This window comes from Syngnathus floridae, chromosome 21, assembly GCF_059516105.1.
Source record: "Syngnathus floridae isolate MCC-2025c chromosome 21, RoL_Sflo_1.0, whole genome shotgun sequence".
Lineage (NCBI taxonomy): Eukaryota > Metazoa > Chordata > Actinopteri > Syngnathiformes > Syngnathidae > Syngnathus > Syngnathus floridae.
In genome coordinates this window covers 6,476,810-6,488,505 of record NC_142433.1, presented here as the reverse complement: position 1 = coordinate 6,488,505, position 11,696 = coordinate 6,476,810, and the positions used below count along the sequence as shown (strand labels likewise).

The 11,696-nt window shown below is 43.0% G+C and overlaps 1 protein-coding gene across 1 annotated transcript; it reads right to left on the bottom strand.

The window, feature by feature from the left end:
* Window positions 1-6,550: 6,550 nt before the first annotated feature.
* On the bottom strand, window positions 6,551-11,612 carry LOC148380279 (glycogen synthase kinase-3 beta-like). The gene is made up of 11 exons (XM_088364573.1): window positions 11,231-11,612; window positions 10,116-10,201; window positions 9,939-10,040; window positions 9,795-9,878; window positions 9,612-9,722; window positions 9,405-9,535; window positions 9,046-9,250; window positions 8,862-8,957; window positions 8,596-8,782; window positions 8,441-8,518; window positions 6,551-8,270 (listed from the first exon to the last, which is right to left on the bottom strand). Exons 1-11 carry the CDS (start codon window positions 11,400-11,402, stop codon window positions 8,209-8,211), a joined length of 1,314 nt encoding a protein of 437 aa, XP_088220699.1. The 5' UTR covers window positions 11,403-11,612; the 3' UTR covers window positions 6,551-8,208.
* Between the last annotated feature and the right edge of the window lie 84 nt (window positions 11,613-11,696).

Here is an 11,696-nt window from a genome sequence, read left to right as displayed (position 1 = left end):
AAAAAAATAGCCTTGGTCATTTTTTATTTCCAGAGGAAACAGTATATGTATATGTATATATATATATATATGTGTATATACGTGTGTATATACATATATATATATATATATATATATATATTTGTGTGTGTGTATGTATATATATATATATATATAGTATATATATATATATAGTATATATATATATATATATATATATATATATATATATATATATATATATATATATATACTATATAATACTTTGCTTTGGTTTTTAAGGGATTTTGTTTTAGTTGCATTTGATTTTATATATATATATATAATATTTTGCTTTGTTTTTTAAGGGAATTTTGTTTTAGTTGCATTTGATAAATACATGGCCATGTCCATTTGCACATGAAATTAATGATATTTATACATTTATGATAATTTAATAGGGTTCCCAAAACTAACCACCGAAGCCAAGAACCTATAATTGGGATTTAACAGCATTGATGAGTTAATAGAATTTACAATATGTAGTTTGCATCCTAGTGTTATGTTTGCTGAGGATTATTTGTTGAGATTTTATCATTTGTATAATGTAGAATGTATCTACTTATCAGATTGTTTTCCTCACAATGCTATTGCGTTACTTTTTGCGCAGTAAAATGTGAGTATAAAATGCACTCATTCTGATTTTGGAATTGTTTTTCCCTCCTGCTTATCAAATATCTAGTACTTGATTGTATTGATACGATATCAATAAAGGCCTACTTTGTATCGGACTGAAGTTTTAACTTTGTTCTCTGTGTAGCAATATTATAAAATATACATAGAATAAAAAATGTAAGCTGATTCAAGAACCGACAGCATTTCCCTTACTGACCAGGAGATGGCAACAGAGTAGCGCCTGAAGACGATGTAGTGTTCTGCAATGTCAGCCTGGTTGCCGTCATTTAAGGCAATGTTTCCCAACCTTTTTTCATTCACGGCACACTTTTTCATTGGAAAAAATCTCGAGGCCAACAAAAATCTGTTAAGTGTTACACCAGCTTCTATATTAAAATCAGTTATATTACAACAAAAGACGTAAAGTTCTATTCCTATATATGTATGGAGAGTCGAATAATTGAATAAAAATAAATACTAAATATTCTTTAAATTGTATTTCTTTTGTAAATGAAAGTGACAGTTTTTGAAAAAGGTTTTAGTGTAAGAAATAAACTATTGAAAGTGATTGTGATCAAAATCCAAAAGAATCAATATGGCTTTGTTTACGGGTTTAGACTAGCTGTCATAGTGCCACTGTTAGTAAAAGCACACAGCAACTAGTGATGTGCATCCCTGTTCTTTTAAGTGAACTGAATCTCTAGAATAAGTTCATTCAAAAGATTCGTTCAAACGAATTGTTCAACGAATTGCCCCCCCACACACACACGCACACACTGAACAGGAAGTTGCGTCACTGACTTGTCTCGTTCGTGAACGGGAAATTACGTCACTGACTCGTAAAGTCCCTCCTCCATCTATCGCTCGCTGCTGATTAGTCGTTCGCGAAGATTCACGAGTGAGTGACAGACAGCATTGCTGCTATACCAGCCAACACACGTTATGCCGACATTGATGTTTTAATTTTGCATTTGTTGGGTTATAGTTGATGGTGTTATTATTCCGAATGTGTTTGAATAAAAGGTTGATAAAAAAAAACGTTATGCCGACATTTGTTATTTTGGGGGACACCAACTCATATAACAACGTAAAACACACACACACACACACATATATATATATATATACACCTGTGACCTTAAAAAATAATATATATATATATATATATATATATATATATATATATATATATATATATATATATATATATATATATATATATATATATATATATATATATAGTCATATAAAGCAGTTAACCAAATGTCTGATTTTTATGTTTTGATTGGCGAACATAAACACAAGGTTTAGCGAACGAATCACTTCCTAAAGTGATTCGTTCTTTTTTCAGTTCATATGACTTCAACCAGTAGGTATCGGTAATGCGCATTGAAGCTGGTGCCACCACGCCGTAAATCAAAACGAATAAGAAAATGACGTCACTTCCCGTTCACGAACAGTAGTGAGTTGCAATTCCCGTTCATCAACTGAACGGATCTGTGAGTGAACGAGTCAGTGAGTGAGTGATTTGCATTTCCAGTTCATCGCGTGAACGGATCAGTGAGGGAAGGAATCCTGACTTTCCCGTTCGCGAACGAGTTAATGGGTGAACTGCCTTCCCGCGCATCAAGGGATCAGTCAGTGAATGTGTTGCGTCTCCTGGCGTGAACTATGTAAGCCAGAAATGTAGATTTAAGATTTGCCAAGGAAAGAAAGAACCACTCACTGAAACATCACTTCTTTTATGCACGTTTTCTCCAAGCTAACGGCTAACTTTATTGCATGAAGGGATGCGCCGTTATGCAACAACGGGGAGATTATGCTTCTCTTTGGGTAATCTTGATTTTATAACACTTGTAGTAGTTTTTAAATAACGTGTATGCATATATATGCCTAAATATTGTTATCCAACATATCTACTGCAATTTCACATCAGATTGCTGGTTTGAAATTTAATTTTAATATTATTGTTATTTTCAAATAAACATTTATGTTAAAACTTGTCTGGTGTTTTATTCCTTGTTTTTTTATTCGCCAATTAAAACATAAAAATCAGACATTTGGTAAACTGCTTTATATGACAAAATGTGTAAGTAGTTTTTAAATAACGTGTATGCATATATACGTCTATTGTTATCCAATATATCTACTGCAATTTCACATTAGATTGCTGGTTTGAAATTTACTTTTAATATTATTATTATTATTATTTTCAAATAAACATTTATGTTAAAAGTTGTCTGGTGTTTTATTCCTTGTTTTTTTTTTATTTGCCAATTAAAACATAAAAATCAGACATTTGGTTAACGGCTTTATATGACAATATGTGTAGGTACGCCTCATGGACACTTCAATAGGTACACTACATGACGTAAAAAAAAAATATAAAAAAAAAGAATAAATAAATAAAGGGTTAAATGCACAATAAAAGCACATTCGTGTACAGCCTTACACCTGGGATCGAACCAAGTTCTTACCTAGCAAGAGCCTATGACATTATCCAGTCAGCTATTTCGACCTGGAGCCCCGCGCCCGTCTGCATTGTTTTGTACTAGATATGTGCATTCCAGTTCTCAAGTGAACTGAATCTTTACAATCGGTTCACTCAAAATATGTGTTCATAAGAATCATTTACCGAATTGTTCACTACACTTTCTCATTTATTTATTCTTTTTTTCTTTTTTTTACCTCGTGTAGTGTACCTATTGTAGCGTCCATGAGGTGTACCTAATCACAGGCCACTTCAATAGGGAAAAAGCTTAAGTGAAAGTGAAAAGTGCCACATCCGCCCTCACCCCCACCTCCTGATTGGCTGTTTGATCTGTGACGTCACTCGGACACTCCATTAGGTACACCGCCATTTCCAAGAGTCCCTCGTTAAGCGCACCTGCGTGAAAAGTTTTTGGTCATTTTCACGTTCTACAGGAGCTAAAACTTTTCACGCAGGTGCACTTAACGAGAGAATCACACGGACACTCCATTAGGTACACCGCCATTTTCAAGTGTACCTAATAACAGGCCACTTTATTAGGGAAATAGCATGGTCAAAGGTCTTGGAAAACATGTTGGAATGCGGCCCCGAGGACTAGAGCTTGACACCTGTGACCTTTGACCATGATATTTCCCTAATAAAGTGGCCTGTTATTAGGTACACTTGAAAATGGCGGTGTACCTAATGGAGTGTCCGTGTGATTCCCTCATTAAGTGCACCTGCGTGAAAAGTTTTAGCTCCTGCGGAACATGAAAGTGACCAAAAACTTTTCACGCAGGTGTGCTTAACGAGGGTCACTTGGAAAACATGTTGGAACGCGGCCCCGAGGACTAAAGCTTGACACCTGTGACCTTTGACCATGATATTTCCCGAATAAAGTGGCCTGTTATTAGGTACACTTGAAAATGGCGGTGTACCTAATAGAGTATCCGTGTGATTCCCTTGTTAAGTGCACCTGCGTGAAAAGTTTTAGCTCCTGTAGAACGTGAAAATAACCAAAAACTTTTCACGCAGATGCACTTAACGAGGGACTCTTGGAAAACATGTTGGAACGCGGCCCCGAGGACGAGAGCTTGACACCTGTGACCTTTGACCATGATATTTCCCTTAAAAAGTGGCCTGTTATTAGGTACACTTGAAAATGGCGGTGTACCTAATGGAGTGTCCGTGTGATTCCCTCGTTAAGTGCACCTGCGTGAAAAGTTTTAGCTCCTGTTGAACGTGAAAATGACCATAAACTTTTCACGCAGGTGCACTTAACGAGGGGCTCTTGGAAAACATGTTGGAATGCGGCCCCGAGGACTAGAGCTTGACACCTGTGACCTTTGACCATGATATTCCCTAATAAAGTGGCCTGTTATTAGGTACACTTGAAAATGGCGGTGTACCTAATGGAGTGTCCGAGTGACGTCACAGATCAAACAGCCAATCAGGAGGTGGGGGTGAGGGCGGGTGTGGCACTTTTCACTTTCACTTAAGCTTTTTCCCTATTGAAGCGGCCTGTGATTAGGTACACCTCATGGACACTACAATAGGTACACTACACGAGGTAAAAAAGAAGAAAAAAGAATAAATAAATAAATAAGAAAGTGTAGTGAACGATTCGGTGAACGATTCTTTTGAACAAATATTTTGAGTGAACCAATTCTAAAGATTCAGTTCACTTAACTGGAATGTACATTACTAGTACAAAACAGTAAAGGCGAGTGTAGGCTTTCCAGTCGAAACAGCCAACTGGATAATGACACGGGCTCTTGCTCGGTAAGAACTTGGTTCGATCCCAGGTGTGAGAATGTACAGCAATGTGCGTTTGTTGTGCAATTAACCATTTATTTATTATTATTTTTTTAGCTCGTGTAGTGTACCTATTGTCCATGAGGTGTACATACACATTTTGTCATATAAAGCAGTTTACCAAATGTCTGATTTTTATGTTTTAATTGGCGAATAAAAAAACAAGGAATAAAACACCAGACAAGTTTTAACATAAATGTTTATTTGAAAATAACAATAATATTAAAATTAAATTTCAAACCAGCAATCTGATGTGAAATTGCAGTAGATATGTTGGATAACAATATTTAGGCATATATATGCATACACGTTATTTAAAAACTACTACAAGTGTTATGAAATCAAGATTACCCAAAGAGAAGCATAATCTCCCCGTTGTTGCATAAAGGCGCGTCCCTTCATGCAATAAAGTTAGCCGTTAGCTTGGAGAAAACGTGCATAAAAGAAGTGGTGTTTCAGTGAGTGGTTCTTTCTTTCTTTGGCAAATCGTAAATCTACATTCTGCCTTACATAGTTCACGCCAGGAGACGCAACACATTCACTGACTGATCCGTTGATGCACGGGAAGGCAGTTCACCCATTGACTCGTTCACGAACGGGAAAGTGAGGATTCCTTCCCTCAGTGATCCGTTCTCGCGATGAACTGGAAATGCAAATCACTCACTCACTGACTCGTTCACTCACGGATCCGTTGAGTTGGGGAACGAGAAAAGCAATTCACGACTCGTTCGTGAACGGGAAGTTACGTCATTTTCTTCATTTTGATTTAGGAAGTGATTCGTCCACTCTCGTTCACTGAAATAAATCGTTCTTTTGAACGAATCGTTCACTCACGAGCCAACACTAACAGCAACACACACATAAACTGAGTATGTGCCGATGCCACAACATGAAATGTCAAGATTCTCCGATTTGCCACGCATGCACGATGAGCAAGTGGCTGACCAGGCCTTGCGCTAACTGACCTGTGGTTTGGCGATCCTGTTTACAATGTGCTCGGTATTTAATGTTGGACAATTTCCCACGGCACAGCTGAACATCTCTCACGGCACACCAGTGTGCCGCGGCACACTGGTTGGGAAACACAGATTTAGGAAATGTGATTTTGGTTTTTGTGGCGTGCATAACCAACAATTTCCAGGGTAAGCCAAATCAGTCATGACAGCGCTAGTGTGCAAAACGCTGTTCAACGAGCAGGAGAAGAAGAATGTAGATTAAATAAATTGGTGGCAGGTGTGCAAAACGTCAGCAAACATTTGCTCACCTGGGTCGGCCGCCATCTTGGCGCAACCATACTGGACAAGCTTTTGCCCACAAGCGCCACCTGGTGAACAGTCATGATAACTGCTTTTGGTTACTTCAGAGTCACGCCACAAAATCAAAGTAAATCACATGCCATAAATCACGGCAACCTGGCTACATTGTCGCCATCTTCTGGTCAGCCTGGGAAACGCATATATTTGTGATGTCAAAAACATGACCACATTGTAAAATTTTTTATAAATACTGTACCCTCTCCACATTCTGGGGATGAGCTAGAGTCGCAACATCACTTGTTTAAGATCTCATCTTTTTTTGACAATTGTTTTTCAAATGCATGTATACAAAAAAAAGCTTATGTGGAAAATTGAGTCAAGCACATTTTCATCATAACTTTAATTACAGTAAATGAATTCACATCCACACGCGCACACAAAAAACAGAGACAAACAGGTTGGCTTTTCTTTCTCTCTCCGTCTTAGCTCAGCGCAAAACTCAAAGGTTATGATTTTAAAAATGTGGTAAAATAAACAAACACAACCCTATGCGCTTGTTTGCAGTCACGCCACAAAATGATAATTAGCAGCACATCTGAGCCCCTTACAATACAGAATGTCCTTACACTTGGACATTATGGGACACCAAGTGACAAAAGGTAACTCTTGTAACTCGCACCTAAATACTGCACAGAAATCTGAACGTTGTACTCACACACGCAAGCAGCGCCGTTGCCAAATCAAGTGAAAGTCCCCACCACACCAATAAATGACGAGGGGGGAAGTCATAGCTACTAATCCACGAGCGAGCACCACTTGCAGGATATTTTTGTGTAAGATTCATTTGGCAGAACCTGACATGAAAAATCTACTGCACAGGAAGCAAAGAAAGAGAGAGAAGGAAAGGTGTCAGACAAACAGGACAAGATTTTTCTTTGCAATATTTACACAGCGACACAGAGGTGTATTTACAGAATAAACAAGCACAAACGTATGGACAGAAGGAGTGACAGAAGATATAAACAGCTCTGTAATATAATAATTAAAAAAAAAACAAGACCGAGATCAAATAAACAATATTTATCAGATGCCATGACAGTGGGAGGAGGATTTCATTTCGAAAGCCTCCAGTTACAACATGAATGTGCCTGAAAATTAAAACATGAAAGATGAAGCCGTGTGCTGCTACATGTGGACCAACAAATGCCCTGCCCACATAAACACGCTTCACCTTTACAGTTGAACTATCTGCGCAGGGAATCGCTGTATACTCTGTACTCCCGGCCCAAATTATTTCTACATCATGATGGGAATATGCAAGAATGTCTCAAGGCTGTTTAAATAAAAGTGTCTTAAAACAATGCTCAATAAAATTTGCTAAAAAGGAGGCTTCTGCAAAGTAGGTACAAATGGACGGAAGCAGAACATAAAAAATATCTTAAGAAAAACAAGAAGAAAAAAAAAGAGCCTGGTAGAAGTTGGGCGTATCTCCTGAGTGATCATCTACGGCCTGACGAGAACATTCTGAGGCTCAGGCAGTGTCCGGTCGACCTCGTACGCACTTGACACGTGATTTCAAACTCAGCGAACAGAAAAATATGACGCAAATGAGGAAATGTGGGTGTGATGTGTTCAAATAAATAAAAGACAAACGTAGGTGGGGAGAAAGGGGATGGAGATGAAAAAAGTCAATCAAAAAAATAAAATAAAATAATATTACAGAGGACCAGCCCCCACTATCGAACCTTCACATACCACTGGAGCAGCAGCCAGACAGCGCTGTGTGCGTGTTGTTTGTGTGTAGAGTTCGTGTGCGTGCGTGTGTGTCTGTCTGTCCGAACTGTTTGATAGTCTCCGGCTGGGGTGTTGATGGATGCGTCCACTGTACAAAAACATTATCTACGAGGAGCGTGAGCAGCGCGGAGATGAACATATATATATATTTATGTGTGTGTGTGTGTGTGTGTGTATGTGAGTGTGTATTAGGGAGAGAGAAGGAGGCTGGCCGGGCAGGCAGGCAGGCGACTGGCTGCTTCAGATGCTGTTGAGAGATCCTGGTACCGATCCCAGTTGGGAGGGGTCTGGGCCGGTACCATCTAAAGTGTACAAGTGGACACAATCAGTGACTTCACATGGGAAAGGCAAGCAAGGGAGGGAGGGAGGGAGGGAGGGAGGGAGGGAGGGAGGGAGGGAGGGAGGGAGGGAGGGAGGGAAGAAGTAAAGAAAAAGGAAAGGAAGAAGGGAAGGAAGGAACGCGTGTTTGTACCGTGAGAGGAAGCAGCGGTGTGCGCACGGGCGTGCGGAGGGATGAGCGTGGAGTTCAGCTGCGGTTGGATCGACAACTCTGGACACACACACAAAAAAGAGTATTAGGCTTCCCTCTTCCACTGCCGACTTTGAGCGCTAACCTATTTGGAGTACCTGTCGTGCTGAAGTTGAAGAGCACGGGCAGCTCCCGTCCGCTGGGCAGCCGCGCGTTGGGCTGCCGCAGCTCGTCGAAGAAGGTGTGCGAGCAGGCCTCCAGCGGCGAGAGGCGCGAGGCCGGCGTGTACTCCAGCAACCGAGAGCAGAGCGCGATGGCCTCCGGCGGCGTGCGCGGTTTGAACACCTCCGAGCCAGAAAAGAAGGAAAATGAGTCGAGTGACGGCCAGGTGCTTCACGCAGCGCCCTGCCTGGACTCCGCTTACCTTGGTCCACGGATGCGCTTTGATCTGCGGGAACTTGAACTCTGTGTAGTTGGGATTCATTTCCCGGATCTGCTCCCTGGTCGGGGTGCCGAGCACCTGGCGGAGAAGCCAGCGAGTGAGGCCGAGAGTGAGACGAAAAGCCCAGAACGGATCCGATCCCTTGCGGTTCGGGCCGGGCGCTCACCTTGATGATCTCCACCAACTGGTCGACGCCGCTGTCACCGGGGAAGATGGGCTGGCCCAGCAGCAGCTCGGCCAGGACGCAGCCCGCCGACCAGATGTCGATGTTGGCCGTGTAATCGGTGGCGCCAAAGATGAGCTCGGGCGCCCGGTAGTAGCGAGAGCAGATGTACGACACGTTGGGCTCGCCGCGCACCAGCTGTTTGGCGCTGAGGGGAGGGAGACGAGAAAGGTGGTGCTTGGCCGTCAAGTCCACGGATGCTCATCACCTCCACCCAAGAGTGTTTGGAGGCTACTACTTTATTCCAAAAACCTTCCGCTTTCACTAAACTGTTTCTTTTGTGACTCGTTCGAGTGGCTCACCTGCCAAAGTCACAGAGCTTGAGGATGGCAGTTTCGGGGTCCACCAGCAGGTTCTGCGGCTTGATGTCTCGGTGACACACGCCTTGCGAGTGAATGTAAGCCAAACTGCGAAAGAGCTGGTACATGTACACCTGGAAGAGACGAGCGAGCGAGACGTCACGGGGTGGTTCACGCCGAGGTCGTTCTTTCCCGGTGGGGGAATACCACCTTGACGTAGATGATAGGAATGATGCTCTTGTTCTTGTTGAAATGCCGGGCAACTCTGTAGACCGTCTCAGGCACAAAGTCCAGCACCAAGTTGAGGTACACTTCATCCTTCTAGGTGAGAGAACAGGCTGTGAACTGCACATTATCACATCAACGACCATTTGCGGGGACCAAAGTGTTAACCTTCTCTCCACTGGAGTAGAAGAAGTAACGTAGTCTGACGATGTTACAGTGGTCCAGCTTCCTCATGATCTGCAGCTCACGATTCTAGAAGATAGAAAAACGGTTAAATATAAGACATGGCACGCAGTTTTACTTTCAACTCACCTTGAACCTCTTATCCTGGAGGACCTTCTTGATGGCCACCATCTCCTGGCTGTCGACGAGGCGCGCCTGGTAGACCACCCCGAACGAGCCGTTGCCAATCACCTGAGCACAGAGCCTCCGGGGTCAATTTTGAGGACACCACGAGTGTCTCACACACGTGGTGATGTCTTGTCTCACCTTGATGTCAGTGTAGGAGACTTCTTGCGGGCGGTCCGGGCCCTGGCCCGGCGTGGCCACCACCGTCGTCACCTTGCCACTGTCTCCTAGGAAACCAGACGGTGTTTTCAGATTAATTCAAGTCAACCACGGTGGCTCTTAGGGCCTTCACTGGGCATTTTACTCGGGTTAACTTCATTGCAGTGCTGGATTGTTAAATTCACATTTTAGCGCAGTTGAGGTCGGGGGCTTCTTGTTTAGCATCGCAAGCACGCTTGTCAAACATAATCCAGAGGATGCCAGGACACTTTCAGACAGAAAAAAACACTATCTTAGTACAATATTGCGAACATGATTTTAGACCATTATGATGGCAATGTAAGCACAAGCGGGGTTCTTTATGCTCGGGATGGATGAAAATGTGTCAAAGCACATCGTTTTCCGTGCAAATTCATCATGCTAACTGGCCTAATGTGCAGATGCGTACACATCCGTCACACCCAAAGGACAATCTTAAAACGCATTTAAAACGTCCCACCGAGTGCATTGACATTCAAATGTTAATAAGATTATTTGAAGACACATCTTGGGACTGGAGCAAGGCTGCTAGCAGCCAAGCCGCCCCGGACGTCAATCACTTGCGTCCCCCAGATGTCGCTCGGTCGGACGATCATACGCCATACACCCCCCTGGAGCCTTGCGAGCCCGCACAGGTGACCTTGAGAGCGGGCAACTTTCCACCCGGGAGCCCGGCGATGGTGAGAGTCACCGGCAAGGCAGGCAGCTCACGCGAACAATGACCATTTAGCTTGGGACTTTAGCCACCCGGGTTGCAGTAATTATACCGTTTAAAAGTACGCTTAAATAAATAGAATGAGCAAAGCCTTGTGTGTTATGTATAAAAAGTAAAAATGTGACGGTGTGAAGAGGCTTTTACATTTAACGAGGGTCAGGCCGAGCACATCAGCATACTGGGCGGTGAAGTGGTAACGTACAAAACAAGTGGCTAACGTTAGCATGCTAACTCGCTGGGACGACAGACTTGTGATTAAATACCGGACCTCAAAAAAGCAAGGCACAGTAAATACGAATGAAAATGTTAATAAGAATATTGAGTATTGTATATAAAAGCTTACTGGCGAGTTTGAGGTTCGAGCATCCCGACAAACTACTGCCGGAGGCCTGTGGGACCCCGGACTTTCCTGTGCTGCTCCCCACGGCAGCGGCTGATCCGGCGGGCGCGGCGGCTCCTGGAACTCCTGGCGGCTCAGCAAACGAGCTGGTCCTGGGCCGCCCGCTGCCGCTCATATCTTTGCGCAGGGCTCGCGGTTGTCTTCCCACTCTTCCCCCCCGCCCCGGGGCGAGCGACTCTGTCTCACCGAAATATGAAGAACCCGACGGCCACCAATTTTCTGGAAGACACACCGAGAATAGTCGCTGCTGCAGCCGCCGGCTGATGTCTGCCTGGCGGGGCTGGTTAGCTGTTGCTAGACACCCAGAAAACAGAGCTCGCGCAATGCCTCATGGAAAATGTAGTTCGGCAGCGATGTGGGGCACACTACAAATTACTTGATGCTAGATAGAGCCCAAACAAAACAACCA

Bases quoted from the DNA above. Each gene is read 5' to 3' on its own strand.
- LOC148380279 (XM_088364573.1), bottom strand. From the start codon at position 11,402: ATGAGCGGCAGCGGGCGGCCCAGGACCAGCTCGTTTGCTGAGCCGCCA. The intron at 9,723-9,794 runs GTTAACACTTTG...TCTCTCACCTAG, and splicing joins TCTACTCCAGTGGAGAGAAG to AAGGATGAAGTGTACCTCAA. The intron at 8,271-8,440 runs GTACAAACACGC...TGTACACTTTAG, and splicing joins CACCGCTGCTTCCTCTCACG to ATGGTACCGGCCCAGACCCC.